Raw genomic sequence first — 18696 nt, forward strand, 5'->3', positions numbered from 1 at the left:
CTGTTCTTTATAAACCCTCACTGTTCTATGGACTTAGGTCAGACTAGGTTAATAGAAAGAGCCACATACCATCTTTCTCACTTTATTCCAAGTTTGGCTAACTGTAAGTCACAGCTCAATGTCAGAAAAGTTAATGTGAAAACATATGTTTTAAAAATTGATTAATTTGGTACAATATAGTTCTCAAGCTGAAGGTACAACACAAGTTCTACCACAGTTTTTAATATTGCTTAGCGGGACGCCTGGGTGGCTCAGTTGGTTAAGCAGCTGCCTTCGGCTCAGGTCATGATCCCAGCGTCCTGGGATCAAGTCCCACATCGGGCTCCTTGCTCCGCAGGGAGCCTGCTTCTCCCTCTGACTCTGCCTTCCACTCTGTCTGCCTGTGCTCGCTCTCGCTTGCTCTCTCTCTGACAAATAAATAAATAAAATCTTAAAAAAAAAAAAATTTTAATATTTCTTAGCTATGACAAGTATGTATAAGGCATAAATTTTCTGTTATATACCTAAAAACTAAAAAAAATTCTTTCTTTACCTAGCTGAAAGGAGAAACCTGAATCAGCTACATCTGAGGTTATTTTCAACCACTAAGTGACAGGGTTTTGCTTTTATGAAAAAAAGATTTTAAAGTTATTTGACAGAGACAGCGAGATAGGATACACAAGCATGGGGAGCTGGAGAGGGAGAAGTAGGCTTCCTGCTCAGCAGGATTCGATCCTAGGACCGCGGGATCATGCCCTGAGCCAAAGGCAGGCGCTTAATGACTGAGCCATCCAGGCGCCCCATGTGATCCCTTTTAAGAGCAGCTAGCTACACATTGACCTTAAAACCACCAATGGGAGAAGAGGCTAAAATCGGATCTAAATGCTGACATTTTTGCCTTACCAATTTTTAACAAACAGCTTATAAACTTTAAAGTCTAAGAAACAACCACTACCAAGAAAATCAAAAGTAAAACAGCAGAAACACAGCAGCCTATCTAAAATGATTAATAGGGCGCCTGGGTGGCTCAGTGGGTTAAGCCGCTGCCTTCGGCTCAGGTCATGATCTCAGGGTCCTGGGATCAAGGCCCGCATCGGGCTCTCTGCTCAGCGGGGAGCCTGCTTCCCTCTCTCTCTGCCTGCCTCTCCATCTACTTGTGATTTCTCTCTGTCAAATAAATAAATAAAATCTTTAAAAAAAAAAAAAGATTAATAAACAGAACTATTTGTGGCTTTAGCTCTTCAAAAAGAAAACAAGGCAAAATGAGCCCTCAGAATTTGGAGGCTTTTTTCCCATCTACCAAGGGCATTGGTCTTTTGCAGAATCCTTTACTGACTCTGTATCTTTGTTCATTCTCTTTCTTTCACCAAGATAACCAGAAGCATTTATCATAGCCTCAATCTACCACAGATGCACTAAGAGAAATGTGCCTCTATTGCTACAGGATGTACCTTAAATTTTTATACTTCATTTCTGAAAAAGAGCTCTCTTTGTTTATCTTCCCTTTCACCTAAGCAGGCAGCTCATATGTTACTCTTTATGACAAATTACTGTCAAGACACTTTATTTTTGAGAAATGAAATTAAGAAATCAAGAAATTAAGAATTAGTTTTAAACTTGGTTTTAAATTATGACACTATGTTTGACTTAAATATACAGCTCTGAAGAAGTTGGGCTTTATAGCTATAACCAGTGTTTTGACCTAGCCTACCTATCTTTGGCTAGGCTCATTAGAGAACACAGGTCTTATGATTAACATATGATTTTTTAAAAAATTTATTTATTTGACAGAGATCACAAGTAGTTAGAGAGGCAGGCAGAGAGAGAGGGAGAGGGAAGCAGGCTCCCTGCTGAGCTGAGAGCCTGATGCAGTATTCTATCCCAGGACCCTGAGATCATGACCCGAGCCGAAGGCAGCAGCTTAACCCACTGAGCCACCCAGGCGCCCCAATTAACATATGATTTTTAAATAAACAGAATTTGATTATACTATTGAGTGACTCTGTTTTTCACAGTAAGAAGGGGAAAAAAAAGAGCAAATTCAGAAGCTAGCCTGGCACAGATAGGCGTATTAGACATAAACAATCTTATAGAATACCAACCCCAGACAAACTTACTCTGCAACTGTGATAAACTGAGACAAAGAAAGGACATTTCTCAGTTTTTCTAAGAAGAGACAAACAAGGTCACAATGCAACAACAAAAAGACAAATATTCCCTTCTTTTTGCTAAATGGGTAAATGCTACTTCTTTACCCAAACAATTGCTTCCTTACATCTTCCCCCACTGACCAAACCAAAGGTCAGATGCTTTCAAAGACACTTTTACTGAGAGGATTCATGGTTGCCCATGGTGTGTTTTCTCCCTTGATGCAAGTAATAAACCCAAGGTGTATTCCTGGGAGTTTTTGGCCAGAAGGCATAGGAGAACACAAAAATGAAATATAAAATCTCTCAAGTCTAAATTGTATACTACTACTATCCTACACATCATTGTCTCTCTAATCACTGTGGGAAAACAAAATATTTAAGCACTCCCATTTACCTAGAAAATAGCTTAAAGTAGTCAGCATGGTTTTCAATTTGAGTACATGACATACATTTAGCCATCTTTTTCTCTTTTGGTTAAGAGCCAAGGTGTTTTCAAAGATTCAAAATCCATGTGACCTAGTCATCATTCTGCCTAAAGAAATCTGTTCTCTAGGATGTTTGATAGACCACTTTTTAAAAATGACGTTATTCTCCATTGGTGAGTAAAACAAAATTAGAAAGATTTCTTGCTAGTATTTATAAAATTCAACATCTTACATGATTCACTAAGAAACTGCAGTAATTTCATAAAAATTGCAGCATAAATATAGCTACATACACAAATTTCAGAAAGAAGTTTAAAAATGAATTCTTCAACTCATAAACACATTTTCAAAAAATAGCCTTCACAGTTACATAAAGAAAGTTATTACTCACGCTTCATTAAGGGGTACAAAAATAAAATCCTTCTCAAAAATATCTACATGCCGGGTCCATGTTTTTACTCTCCCATGTCGCTTTTGCTGTATTCTATAAGACAAGAGATAAACTATCACTTCCTGAAATGTTTCTAGTGCTTCAGCTTATATGCAGCCATTTATAGATTATGCAGACTAAGATGTTAACAAATAAAACAGTGTATAAAATGATTTAACAAGTCAGGGAAAGAAAAAAGAACATCTCAGATGGAGCTAGGAATGTGTGAAACTGCCCATCACTGAATCTGCAAGAAGGAATTTTTAATTCCTGCTACTACTTACTAGGTGAACCAGTGCTACTATTTTTCTTACTACATATTAACAACTATATTGAGAAATGGCCTATAATGACTGAGGAAAAGAGAGCACGAAAAATGAGTATTACAGAAGATGAAATAAAATAGACTATGAACCAATAGTCAAGCCAATCACTATCATCAACTCTAAGATGTAAAATTAGTAATCATTGAAACAGTAGAAAATATTATTTATATTATCCACAATAGCCATCAATTCAAGACAACTGATAGCCCTTACGGCATTCTGTATACATCTTTTAACCAAATATCCGTGCAAATTAGGGCTGGATGCAATCACTATAAGGACAGGAATTATAAACAAACTAATTGAAAGCTAATACATGGAACAGTATTTTCTTAACTTGTTGGAGCAGTATTATCCAAAGAAGTTATCAAAAGTACAGATTCATAGGTTCCTCTCTTAAGTAATAGGAATGGAACATCTACGGTAAAACAGAGCAATCTGTACTTAGTAAGTATCCAAGTAATTTTTTTTTTTAAATTATCAGGCATATCTGGGGATTACTGATTTAGATACTGGACCAAAAACCTTTATGAATTCCAGGTATTCTTGAAGTTTTAGAATATTATGAATTTTATTAATTTTGCTAACTGGCAACAGAATTAACAAATGTTGCCTTAATACAAGTGCTTTTTTCATTAACTTAAACTTGAATGAGTTACTACAACTGTTAAATATTTTCAGAGCTTGACTTACGATAGATTAGTTGTTTCGTGAAGATTTCTTCTTTCTCTCTGATTAAGGCGTTTATAGAAAAAAGAACTGAATATATGAATTCGGTCAGCTTCTTCTTTCTTCAGTTTTTCAAGCACCAAATATCTATTTTATAAAAAAATCCAAATATAATGAATTTAGCTGTTTACTTTATACTAAAAACAGTCAGTAATCAAATATCTGATTAGTCAACATCAACCTTTCTTAAAACTGAGATTTTATTAGCAAAATTTACTGCATATTCTAGGCAATGATAACTACTGGATTATTTTCGACAAATGAAATGCTTGAAAGTAAAACTATGATTTGCAAGATCTGATCTTGAAGACTCAAATAAATAAAATAAAAAATGAAAGATAAATAACAACCACCAAAGAAATAGAGAATAGTAAGAGAATATTATGAAAAATTATGTCAACAAATTGGACAACCTAGAAGAAATGGGTAACTCCTAGAAATATATAACCCTCTAAAACTAAAGCAAGAAAGAAAAGAAAATTAAAATAGACTGATTACCAAGAACAAAACTATAATCAAAAAGTTCCCAACAAACATCTAGGACTAGATGGTTTCACTGATGTAGTCTTCTAAAACTTTAAGGAAAAGTTAGTAACTGTTCTACTCAAACTATTCCAAAAAATAAAAGAGAAAGTAAAGCTTTCAAATTTATTCCACAAGGCCACCATTACGCTGTTACCAAAACAAGATAAAAACACTACCAAAAAAAAAAAAAAATAATAAAAGAGAGAGAGAGAACTACAGGCCAATATCTTTTATGGAACATAGATGCAAAAGTCCTCAACAAAATGTTTGCAAACCAAACCCAATGATAGGTTTAAAAAAAATCATTCACAATGATCAATCTGAATTTATTCCTGGGATGCAAGGGTAGTTTAATATTCACAAATCTATCAACATGATACATCACATTAACAAGGGAAAGGATAAAAACCAGATGATCATGTCAATAGGCGCAAAAAAAGCACAGGATAAAGTATATTATCCATTCATGATAAAAACTCTCAACAAAGAAAGTTTAGAGGGAATATACCTCAACATAATAAAGGCCATATGTGAAAAATCCTGTTAACATCCTATTCAATGATGAAAACAGAACTTTTCCTCTAAGATCAGGAACAGAATAGAGAAGTTCACTCCCAAAACTTTTATTTAATATAGTACTAGAAGTCCTACCCATAGCAATCAGATAAGAAAACAATTAAAAAGCAGCCACATTAGTAAGGAAGAAATAAAACTTCCACTATTTGAAGATGACAGGATACTATATACAGAAAACTCTAAAGACTCCACCATAAAGAGGCACCTCATCGGTTCAGTTGGTTGAGTATCCAACTCTTGATTTTGGCTCAGGTCAAGACTGAGCCCACATCGGGCTCTGCACTGGGCATGATGCCTGCCTAAGATTCTCTCCCTCCCTCTGCACCCTTCTCCCTCCATCCCTAAAAAAAAAAAAAAAAAAAAAAAAGACTCTACCAAAAATCTAGTAGAACTGATAAATGAATTCAGTAAAATCATGGGAATGAATTTAATTTATAGAAAACGGTTGCTCATACACTAATAATTATGTAGGAGAAAGAAAAATTAGGGGCAGCTGGATGGCTCAGTGGGTTAAGCCTTTGCCTTCAGCTCAGGTCATGATCGCAGGGTCCTGGGTTCAAGCCCCACATCAGGCTCTCTGCTCGCAGCGAGTCTGCTTCCCCCTCTGTCTTTCTCTGCCTACCTCTCTGCCTATCTGTGATCTCTGTCTGTCAAATAAATAAATAAAATCTTTTAAAAAAAATTAATAAATTACCTAGGAATATCTTTAACCAAAGGAATGAAAGATGCATACTCTGAAAGCTGTTAACACTGATGAAAGAAACTGAAGATGATGCAAACAAATGGAAAGATATTCCACGCTCATCGACTGGGAGAACCAATAGTGTTAGAATGTCTATACAACCCAAAGCAATCTACAGGTTTAATACAATCCTTATCAAAATACCAACATTTTTTACATAATTAGAATAATACTAAAATTTGTATGGAACTACAAAAGACCCAGAATAGCAATCTTGAGAAAGAACAAAAAAGCTGGAGTAATACGATCTCAAATTCAAGAAATACTACAAAGTGGTAGTAATCAAAACAGTATAGCACTGGCACAAAAATGAACACATACATCAGTGGAACAGAATAGAGAGTTCAGAAATAAACCCACACATATATGGTCAATTAATCTACAATAAAGGAAGCAAGAATATATGATGGGGAAAAGAGTCTTTTCAGCAAATGATGTTAGGACAACTGGATGGACTACTTTCTTATACCACACACAAAAAAATAAAACAGATTAAAGATCTAAACAAATTAAACAGATTTAATCAAAACAGATTAAAGATCTAAATATGAGATCTGAAACCACAAAAATTCTAATAGAAAACATAAGCAGTAATTTCTCTGACATCAGTGCAGAAACATTTTTCTAGATATGACTCTACAGGCAAGAGAAACAAAAGCAAAATTAAACTACTGGGACTACACCAAAATAAAAAGGTTTTACACAGTGAAGAAAACCATCAACAAAATAAAAAAGCAACATACTAAATGGGAGAAGATACTGTATCTGCAAATGATATATCCAATAAGCAGTTAATACCCAAAATATATATAAGGAACTAATACAACTCAATATGAAAAAGAAAGAGAACAAAAACCCCAACCAAATCAATTAATGGGCAGAAGACATGAAGAGACATTTTCCCAAGGACATACAGATGGTCAACAAACACATGAAAAGATGCTCAACATCATTAATCATTGGGAAAATGTATATCAAAACCACAAAAAGGTATCACTTAATACCTGTCAGAATGATAAAATAAAAAAACACAAGAAACAACAAGTACTGGTAAAAATGTGGAGGAAAAAGGAACCTTCATGCACTGTTGGTGAGAATGCAAGTTGATGCAGACACTGTGGAAAAACAGTAGGAGGTCCTCAAAACTTAAAAACAGAACACTCTATGATCCAGTAATTTCACTACTGGGTATTTATCCAAAGAAAATGAAAACAACAATTGAAAAGACATATGCACCCCTATGTTCATCCTAGCATTATCTACAATAGCAAAGACAGGGAAGCAATCCAAATGTTTAGTCATATGTGAATGGATAAAAATGTGGTGTACAGACACACACACACACAAACGGATTGCTCCTCAGCCATCAAAAAGAATGAGCTCTTGGAGCCCCTGGGTGGCTCAGTGAGTTAAAGCCTCTGTCTTTGGCTCAGGTCATGATCCCAGGGTGCTGGCATTGAGCCCCACATCGGGCTCTCTGCTCAGCAGGGAGCCTGCTTCCTCCTCTCTCTCTGCCTGCCTCTCTGCCTACTTGTGGTCTCTTGTCTGCCAAATAAATAAATAAAATCTTTAAAAAAAAAAAAGAGATCTTGCCATCTGCAACAACATGGATGGACCTAGAGGGTACCTGCTAAGTAAAGAAAGTCAGAGAAAGACAAATATCATATGATTTCATTCACGTGTGGCATTTAAGAAACAAGACAAACCTTGAGAAAAAGAGACAACCCCCCTCCTCTACTATTAAATATTAAGAACTGGTGGTTGCCAGAGAAGTAGGTAGGCAGATAGATGAACTAGATAATACGGATTAAGAGTACCTTTATCTTGATGAGCACTGAGTAATGTATAGAACCATTGAACCATTATACCATTATACATCTTGAACTAATACAATACTGTATTTAAGAAAGTCACAGTAAAAAAGTTTGTTTCCTACTTGAAGAGTTAGAAAATAACACACAGTTCTAGTAACAGTTGAATTAGTTATTTTAATATAGTTAAGTTTAAGAAGAAAGTTTCTTTTTAAATTAACTTCTAAGCATGTCATGAGACACATAATAAAAATATATTTATAATATAAACAGATTTTTTTTAAAGATTTATTTTATTTTAGAGCAAGAGAAAGCACTGAAGTGCAAGTGGAGGTAGGGGGAAGAAAGAGAGAGAGGGAATTCCTGAACAGATTCTGTGCTGAGTGAGGCGTCTGATGTGGGGCTCAATCTCAGGACCCTGAGATCACCACCAGAGCAGAAATCAAGAGCTGATGCTCAACCAACTGAGCCATCCAGGTACCTTATAAGCAGATTTTTTAAAAAAACACGGATTTTGTTAGGTTTCCTTTTTCATTTGGAATACTGATTTGCAGAAGAGCGGAACTTTTAGATAATATAACTTTAATGTAGTTTTATTTGAAGTGCTACTATAATATCAAGGGGCCTCCCGAAAATGTAAAGACTTTCAAGAGTATACACAAATACTATAAAATTTCTATCATAGTGTAAAAAATAAAGATATAAGTATGAAATATAATAGGCTACAATGTAAACAAAATACAGGCATTCAACTTATTTTTCAGATCCAATTATATCCTTTCAGAACCAAAAACTATTTTATTTTTTCCCAAAAACTATTTTAAATATAAAAAATTAAGTAAGTTAAAAGTAAAAGGATAAAAAATACATACCATGCAAACAAAAACCAACAGAAAACTATAGTAACTATATTCATTGTGAACAAAGGAGGCTTAAGAACAAGGACATTATCAAGGATATAGAGGAACATTACAAATGACAAAGGGCTGATTCTCCAAGAAACATAAACTTGTATGCACTTAAGAATATCCAAAATATATAAGGCAAAATGAATTTGAAAGGAAAAGAAGACAAACCCATTATTATACTTCGAGATCCAAGTGTGTGTGTGTGTGTGTGTGTGTGTGTGTGTGTGTGTGTGCCCGTGTGCTTTATATATATTTGGTTTTTGTTTATGTTTTATAAATTTTCATATATAAATTCATATATAAATTTTCATATATATTTGTTATACTTGTTCTATATAACCTTCTCAAGTATACGTAACTATCAATAACTGATAGAACAAGCAGGCATAAAATCAGTAAGGACAAAGATGAGCCAAACAGCCAAATAACTTGACTAAACTGACATTCACAGAACACTTCATCCAACAATAGCAGTACTGTTCTGCACACTCAAGACTTTATGTTTGGTTTCTTAAGGAAGTTACATTAGAATTAAGAGATAATCTTTTTAAAAAATTATGATAAAAATGCATAACATCAAATTTACAATCTTAGCCATTTTAAAAAAAGATTTTATTTTTAAATCTCTACACCCAAAGTGGGGCTCGAACCACAACCCCGAGGCCAAGACTCATGCTTCACTGACTGTACCAGCCAGGCACTCCCAATCTTAAACATTTAAAAAATAATTTTTTTAGATAATCTCTACACCCAATGTGGGGTTCAAACCCATAACCCCAAGATCAAGAGTCGCATGCTCCACCAGCTAAGCCAGCTAGGGGCCTGCCACTCTTAACCATTTTTATGTGTAGAGCTCAATAGTGTTAAGTATATTCACACGGTTATGAAACAGATTTCCAGAACTACATCTTGCAAAACAGAAACTCCATACTCATTAAACAATTCCTTTTTCTCCCATCTCTCAGCTTCTGAAGACCACCATTTATTTTCTTTTTCTATGAATATGATAATTTCAGACACCTAATATAAGTGGGATCATATAGTACTTGTTTTTGTGACTGGCTTATCTCACTTTACATAATGTCTTCCAGATTCATTCATACTGAGGCATGTGACAGATTTCCTTCCTTATTAAAACTGATTAATATTCCACTGTATTTATATACCACATTTTGTTTATCCATTCATCCATCAATGGGCATATGAGTGGCTTCCACCTCTTGGCTACTATGAACATGGGTGTGTGGTGTGTGATTATCTCTTTGAGACCATACTTTCAATTCTATTGGATATATACCTAGAAGCAGGACTCCTGGATCACAGGGTAGTTCTATTTCTAATTTTTGAGGAGCCACTATACTTTTTCCCTTAATAGCTAAACCATTTTACATTCCCATCAACAGTGCACAAAGAATCCATTTTACCCACTTTCTCAGAACACTTATTTTCTTTCCTTCTTTTTTCTTTTTTAGCAACACTTATTTTCTTTTCTTACTTCTTTTGGATAGTAGCTATCCAAATGGGGATATCTATGTAGATACATATCTATATCGATCTATATCTATATCTATATCTATAGATAGATCTAGATCGATATAGATATGTATCTACATAGATATATAGATATATACCCCTATATATCTATAGATATATCGATATATCTATATATAGATATATACACCGATATATCTATATATAGATATATATCTATATATATATCTCCAAACTCTTTGTGGGTTTGACTTTTATTTCCCTGATGAGTAATACCGAAAATTCTTTCATACACTTGTTGGCCATAGGTAGGAGATAACATTTTTGTCTTAGCTATGAAGAACTTTGAACTCATTTTTTTTTTAACTCTTTCTTGTATGTGTTAGGTTTCAGAAGAGTCTAGGATCTGCAAAGTTAAACATTTAAAATCTATGGAAATCTATGGCAGTTTCTCTTTAAAAAAAAAAAAAAAAGATTTTATTTATTTATTTGATGCAGGGAGAGAGAGACAGCAAGAGAGGGAATATAAGCAGGGGAAGTTAGAGAGGGAGAAGCAGGCTGAGCAGGGAGTCCGACGCGGGGCTGGATCCCAGAACCCTGGAATCATGACCTGAGCTGAAGGCAGATGCTTAATGACTGAGCCACTTAGGCGCCCCTATGGCAGTTTCTCTTGCTAGCAAATCAGTGATACATTTTATAATGTACTGAAACATATTCCATTACTATCAAATCTTCAAATGAAAAATAATACCTTTGAAAATGGTATATAATTGGGGCACCTGGGTGGCTCAGTGGGTTAAAGCCTCTGCCTTTGGCTCAGTTCATGATCCCAGGGTCCTGGGATGGAGCCCTGCATTGGGCTCTCTGCTCCTCGGAGAGCCTGCTTCCTCTCTCTCTCTCTCTCTCTGCCTGCCTCTCTGCCTACTTGTGATCTCTGTCTGTCAAATGAATAAATAAAATCTTTTTAAAAAATGGGATATAATTAACATAAACAGAATATAATATTACCCCCAAAGTGAAGTTGGTTGATGATGCTGACCTTGCCGATTTTGTTTGGTTGTTCTATTAGTTGTTGAGAGGGGAACTGAAGTCTCTAGCTGTATTTGTGGATTTGTCTGTTTCTCTTTTTAGACTGGTTCATTTTTGTAGCTCTACCTATTTTGTAGCTATGTTGTATGGTATATACCCATTTAAGATTGCTAAGTCTTCTTGGTGGCTCTCTAGCCCCAGTAATTGTTGTCTTTAAGTTTATTTTTCTGATAACAATATAGTTAACTCTTGCTTTAATATCTGCTTCATATCTTTTATCAGACTTTTATTTTCAACTTATATATATTATTATCGTTGAAATTACTTTTTTGTAGACAGGACATAGTTGGGCTACGGTGTTTAATTAGTCCACTACTCTGCTGATCTTGGTCTTTTTCCTTTTTTTTTAAAAGATTTTATTTATTTATTTGATAGAGAGAGAGCGGGAACACAAACAGGGAGAGGAGGAGTGGGAGACGTAGGCTCCCCGCCGAGCAGGATGCCCAATGCAGGAATCAATCCCATGACCTGAGCCAAAGGCATACACTTAACGACTGAGCCACCCAGGCACAGCTGATCTTGGTCTTCTAACTGACATAAATAGTGCATTTATTCTTTTTATTTTTATTTTTTTATTAAATAGTGCATTTAAATTGAATGTAATTAGGGATACCGGGTGGATCAGTCAGTTGAGCATCTTACTTTTGATTTTGGCTCGGGGCATTATCTCCAGGTCATGACATGGAGCTCCACCTTGGGCTCTGTGCTCAGCAGGGAGTCCGCTTGAGATTCTCTTTATCCCTCTCCCTCTCTCCCTGTCCCTCCCCACCTCAAATACATAAATAAATAAGATGCAGTTAGTAATATGTTCTATCTTCTAGATCACTGATTCTCTGTCCTCTCCATTTTTCTGTTGTGCTTATAGAAGCTTTTATTTGTTACTATAGTTTTAGTTCTAAAATTTCCACTTTTTCTTCTTTATATCAATTTTAAGTAAGTTTCATGTATGTTCACAATTTTTCTCTGAATTTTAATAATGGATGCTTAAAAATCTGTCATAATTCTAATTCTAATAATTCTAATATCTGTACTGTCTTGGTGTTGACTATTTATATTATGTTTTCTCATTCCATTTGAGATCTACTTGTTGGTGAGCGAAGTAATTTTAGATTGAAAGATGGACATTTTGAGTATGTTACAGGACTCTAGATCTTATTTAATTTTCATGTTTTAAGAGGCTTCTCTGGTACCACCACCTTCTATGGTACAGTGGGCTCCACCTCATTACTGCCAGTGGGGATGGAAGTTCAGGTTCTCTACTAAGCCACTATTATGAGAGACAGAGGGGCTCTGTGTTACAAGTAAGGATGGAAGTCTCCCCACTAGACCTTCACTGATACCATCTCTGCTGGACCGAGAGAAATGAGTATCTCATTATCCCCCAGGGACTACGGTAGAAGTCCAGGTCTACATTTGACTGGTATTAGCTCAGGGTCCCTGGGACCTTAAAGTTACTCTGAGCCTGTATCTGCCCTAACCTCTGCTGTACAGAACCCACTTAATGTATCCTCCTTTAAAGCTTTCAACTCCCTTCAATTTCATGGCATAGCCAACTATGGATTTCTCTTCTTACCTCTCAAATCCTTCAGAATTTATTCATGAGAATCTCTTTCTTCCCTAACTCTCGAGATTCTGTCCTTTATAGCTCTTTTTCTCATTCTGTATTTCTACCTAAGCAATTTTACCCATTCTATTAATTAAACTACCACTTGCAAAATAAAGCCTCCTAATTCTGTATGTCTCCAGGCCAGAACTCAAATGACCTCCAGAACCATATACTCAGTTGTTTATTGGCACTGTCCCTTTTGTTGTATCACAACCTTCTAAAAGCAAACTCATCCCTTCCTCCAACGAACCTGTTCTGTTTTTGTTCATTGCTTCACACTCAGTGACAAAATCATTTCGCAGGTCTCACTAGTCAGAAAGCTAGGAGTTACCTGCCAACCATTCCTCTCCTTCTTGGTATCCATTCACTCAGTTGCTAAACAACTCTACCTCTTAAAAAAACATTTATTTCCTTTCCACTCTAATTAAAATGCCTTAATGAGACTTTTTTTTTTTTTTTTTTTTTAAAGTAGGCTCCATGCTCAGCATGGAGTCCAAGGTGGGGCTTGAACTTATGGCTCTGAGATCAAGACTTGCGCTGAAATCAAGAGTTGGAACCAGCTGAGCCACCCAGTGTCCCTTAATCAGGCTTCTTGTATCACCTTAATTAAATTTCCTTAAATCATCCCTCATCTAGACATCAACAATAATTCTTGTCAGAATGATCTTAAGGAAAGCTCAATTATGATACCACATCTCTGATCAAAACTTTTTACTCTTTGTAACAATGTACTCTTTTCCCCAAGTGGCTGGCTGCAACCATTAGTAAGTTATGAAGTCAATTCAGCAGCTTTCAACAACCAGTTCTTCAAAAAAAAAAAAGTTTTATGAAATACATCTGAATAAACTAGAAAATACTGGCAAGTGCTGGATACACTGATAGTTCTGTTTTGTTTCATATACACTCATTTTATATCACAAACCAGTAAACACATACAAATTTATACATGTATAAACACACTGCACATACATGTATATGCATGTGTATACTGGGTCATGATGTAAGCTCTTCCAGGAAAGAAACTTGGTCCCTTCTATTTTCCAACCCCCAAAGAGAATGAAGCACTGTTTTGCTGCTGCATCTATACCATGTTAATACTTCTGTCAATGTTTAATCCCGTATTTGTGTTCCCTATAAGACCATAAATTTCTAACACAGTATGTGGTACATAGCTGGCACTAAATATCAAGTAAAATCATACTTTTGTGCTTGCTCAATAGTTTATTACCTACAGTACTAACAATTTTTTAAAGGCCTAAAATAGTATAACAATAACAATACAATAAGCTAGCATTTATGAACATGCTGCATGGGCCAAGTATTTTCTTAATGCTTGACATGTATTATTTAATTCTCATACCCTTTTAGATATTACTACTCTTCTCACTTTTTTTTATGAGAAAACACAGGTAGAGACATTAAATAATTTCCCAAACATCACACAATAAGTTGCAGTGATAGAATTCAAAACCCAAACAGTTTTGATTCTAGAAAACAAAGATAAACACTACAGAATGTTAAAAGATATGCTTAAAGAAGGTAGAAAATTAACTTACTTCAAATAAAAGTCTATAATAACATCATTTAAAAATTCTCCTTCACTTAGACAGTGCAGGTCCTCATTAGTAACAGAGATACCTCCCTTAGCTGGAGGTGGTGGATATACTATCAACCTGTAACAAAATAAAACAAACAAGTTAAAAACAAAACAAAACAAAACACAAAAAACACAAGCAAATGAGCAAGTGTACGTGTGTGTGTGTACGTAATTGAAATGTAATAAAAAAGAAAACAAATTTAAGAGCATCACAAACGTAAATCAATACTCTCACTTTTCTACAGGGCCCATGAAGATGGTATGATTCTCTCCAGTTTCTTCATCATCATCAAAAAACTGGAATTCTTGCTTGTTTTTAAGTTGTATTTTAGATTCAAGGGACACCTGGTAAAGGAAATTATCAGTTTACAAAATCAACTGGGAAATTTTTCAATAAAAAAGCAAGCACAAGGCAAGAATACAGTTTTAAAAAAAATTTTAAATGTGAATTTTAAAAGTATATATGATTTTTAACAATTAAAAATTAGAAACAGGCAAAACCAGGGCCTATATTGTTTGTGTGTGTAGTTTCTAGAACAGTGATATTCTTCCAATTATTGTAACAATGGTGTACTGCTATCTTGTCTATGATCTCTATCATCCTGATGAAATTATATTTGTAAATCCAAAGAACGGATATAGTGGTTTCTGATTCTGGGAGTGGAGCACTTCCTAAGTTCAATGATTAGGTAATCCATGGGGTATGAGAGCAGAGGCTCAGGGAATATAGTCCAATGAGCTTCAGTTCCCCAGAATGAAGAAGTCCTTAAGAAAGAACCTTGCATTGAAATTTTATTCTATCACGCTGTGTTATGGCTTCAGTTGCTCTTTTCTTCCTTATCAATAACCTCTTGAGGCAAGTTCTGCAAAAGAAGAGGAATGGTTCCCCTTTCTTCTGTTCTTTTCGTTAACCCACTAACTGTGTGAATAGCTCTTCTCTGGTGAGACCTTGCTCAGCTTCACCAAGACTGTGCCTTGGATAGCCCTATTTCCAATTTTTAGGCAGGATGAAAGATTATAAGTACTTCTAAATAAATTAAGTCAGTAAAATTCAGTTGCTGGGTTAGGGGACAAATTTGTTTTATTTAATATTGTACTCTGTGTTGTAAGAGTACACAGCTTTTGGCTTCAGAGTTACACACTATATGTTTAGTTATTCTAGAAATGGATACATATGTTGATAGTCACAATCAAATGGCTTGTATTTCTTTGTCAACCATGTATGCACATGTTACGTATAAATGTACATCAAGGACCAAAATTCCTTTATCTGTATTGAAGTCAACGGCATCACTGGAAACCGCTACCAAATTTAAGAGTAACAATCAATTTGAATATAGCAGTATATGTTCAGAGTGGGGGCAGGGGTTGGAGAACAAAGGATGAGAGAGAAAGAAAAGATTAAAAGGTAAGAATACAGTATGGAAAGGAACTAACACTGCTTCTGAAACTTATACCAAGTACTGTATGTGTCACAAGTCACCTACCCGCCATTAATATTTTGACACATAGTTTACAAATCACATATAAAAGCAAATGATTCTGAAATGGAATTAAAAAGATCTAACTCCAAAATGAGCAGTATGATAATGAAACATATTTCACTTTAAAGCTACCCATTATTTAAAAAACTTAAAAACATAATTACATTTTTAATTTTGTTTTCTTTTTGCACACAACTTCCTTTGATGCTCTCTTCATAGGTTCTTGTACAGGCAACAAGTCTGCTATTGGCTTCTTCAAAGGGAATTTTCGCAAAAAAATTGGACACATTATTCTTTATGCCAATGTCAGTAATGATACTTTCAAATACCATATTTGCCTGAGGATCAAGGCCATTTTGAAAAATTAAGATTATGTACTGTTCTTCCAAATCTGAAAAGAAATCAATATAACTTTAAGTATAAAAGAAAAAGAAAGGGCAAATAAATATTAGAAAAAGAGGAACAACTACTTGTTTCCAAGGGTATCACCAGAAATCTGGTGTAAATGTTCAAATTACTGTTTGATATACAGTGGCTATGTAACAAATACTCGAATAAAGTCCAGCGACAGTGTCACCTAACAATGTCACCTAAAAGTTATTAAGAAAAAGGAACCAGAATATATTACCCTAGCAGCAAATTTAAGAACAAATCTATTCATGGATGTAACTAATACATTTCATCTACTAAGATCCATATAAAGTTTTAAGTATATTTCTTCTTTTTTTTTTTTAAAGATTTTTATTTATTTATTTGACAGAGAGAACTCACAAGTAGATGGAGAGGCAGGCAGAGAGAGAGAGAAAGAGGGAAGCAGGCTCCCTGCCGAGCAGAGAGCCCGATGCGGGACTCGATCCCAGGACCCTGAGATCATGACCTGAGCCGAAGGCAGCGGCTTAACCTACTGAGCCACCCAGGCGCCCCTTAAGTATATTTCAATTAACATTTTTGTCAAACACAAATAAGAAACTGCCAGGTTTATTAATAGCTCTAGAGAACTTAACTGAAAACAAATAAACAAACAAATAAAAAACTATTGTTCACTAATGTACCGAATATTGCAACTACCATTTATTCATCATTAAGTTAAAGCAGCAATTACTGCTGAAAAGTATTTACTTTACAATTAGTCATGCTATGTCATAAACATTAGAAGCGAAGGGAAGCAATCTGGAGAACACCATCTATTATTGCAGAGGATGGAGACTTATTACAGGAGCCAGAAAACTTCCTATTTAAGATGTTTCAAGGATTCTAGAATTATATGGTTGATTTACACTTAGTACTCCTACCAGTGCATTAAAAATTTTCATTTTTACTCAGATTACAGTGTTAAAATAAGGAATGCAAACCTTTTTTGAGTTTTAACCCATTTTGAAAACTTTCTGAATGGGTAAACCTGGGTTTCACCTTTAGAAATTCCACTTTATGTGGGCTTTTTCCCTCATTTATAAAATGGTAATTATATTATATGTATATAAATACAGATACATAATTATTCTTACAAGATCACTGTAAGGACTGTAGATAATACACATCTAAGGCATCTATTAAAGCACACTCACACTGTGCTATACAATGCACTGTATTATTAAAAGGTGTTCTACAAAACTTACTTGTTAATTTATTTGTTCCCTTAGAATCATTCCAAACTTTATCCTCCATATTCATTTGCAGTTGCATGCTCAGCTTTTGATAAACTGCTGGTATTGTCTGAAGAAACACAACTGGTAATTTTCGGACATTACACCATTCACATTTAGTTAGATCAGAGGTATTTAAAGTAATCCCTACAGGCTCATTTTCTGGTTCTGGGGGAAAATAAATGAAATTAGAAAAGGAATCAATTCTTAAAATCATGAATGGAGGAAACTAAGGAAACACAAATTTAAAGTTAACCACATATTTGCTACGCTCTAAAAATATTAAGAGTCGTGAGAAATAAAAAATCTTTAGAACTATCTTAAAGAAGCTTCTACATGTTTTCCAAATGAAGAGGATTCTAAAGAAGTATACTTATAAAATTAAACACAGGTTTTATGATGTTACAAAATAAAAATTACACTATTAAAATACAAGCCCTTTGTTAAGAAATATGTAATAATGAATCACCTTCATGAACTCTATGAATATCATTTAATATTTTATTCCTGCAAAGTGTTTTATTGTAAATAAAGCTTTAGTGAGTAAAAAGACATAAAACAACTTACCTTCTAGCTGTATCTTGATAAAATCTAAACAAAACTAAAAAATAAGATAAATTAGTACCAATCATAGACTTACGAAGATTTTGCTACAAATACCCTAAATGACACATTATTTGAGAGGCTACAGAGGGCAAAAAAATGAAACCATCTACCATGTACTTAAATACGAGGTATCACCCCCCTCCATGCCAAATTATCTTTCAGAAAGGCAAGTTTCACCTTTTTATTCAAGCACTTAGAGCATTTCTTACATTATCGGTTTATTTCTTAGAACTTCAAAGAGATATTGACTGAATATTACAACAAAATCCTGAATACTCCTTACCTAGATTCACTAACTATTAAAACTTTGCCACACCTACTCCCCATTACTCTATGTACATACACATCTCCCTTTGTTAAACCAGCATAAAACAAGCAGAGGGCATCATGATATTCCAACCCCAAATCCTTCAGCATCTATCTTCCAAGAATGACATTCTCCTACACAACCAAGACAGCATTACCACACCTAAGAAAACCAAGATTAACTCTATCCAACATACACTTCTTATTCAAACTTTCCCAGTTATTCAAAATTGTTCTTTATTGTGTTTTATTTTATTTTACTTTAAGATTTTA

General features: G+C 34.7%; 1 protein-coding gene across 7 annotated transcripts in view; it reads right to left on the reverse strand.

Annotated features, from left to right (window-relative positions):
• SENP6 (SUMO specific peptidase 6) overlaps positions 1-18696 on the reverse strand; it is a 113570-nt gene that overhangs the window by 14835 nt on the left and 80039 nt on the right. For all 7 annotated transcript variants that reach the window (XM_032339250.1, XM_032339248.1, XM_032339247.1 and 4 more), the window contains 7 exons: positions 18079-18112; positions 17485-17679; positions 16033-16259; positions 14620-14729; positions 14344-14460; positions 4004-4126; positions 2946-3038 (listed from right to left, as the gene is read on the reverse strand). In XM_032339250.1, coding sequence (XP_032195141.1) covers positions 2946-3038; positions 4004-4126; positions 14344-14460; positions 14620-14729; positions 16033-16259; positions 17485-17679; positions 18079-18112 — 899 coding nt within the window. The remainder of the gene's footprint in view (positions 1-2945; positions 3039-4003; positions 4127-14343; positions 14461-14619; positions 14730-16032; positions 16260-17484; positions 17680-18078; positions 18113-18696) is intronic.

This window comes from Mustela erminea, chromosome 4 (genome assembly GCF_009829155.1).
Source record: "Mustela erminea isolate mMusErm1 chromosome 4, mMusErm1.Pri, whole genome shotgun sequence".
Classification (NCBI taxonomy): Eukaryota; Metazoa; Chordata; class Mammalia; order Carnivora; family Mustelidae; genus Mustela; species Mustela erminea.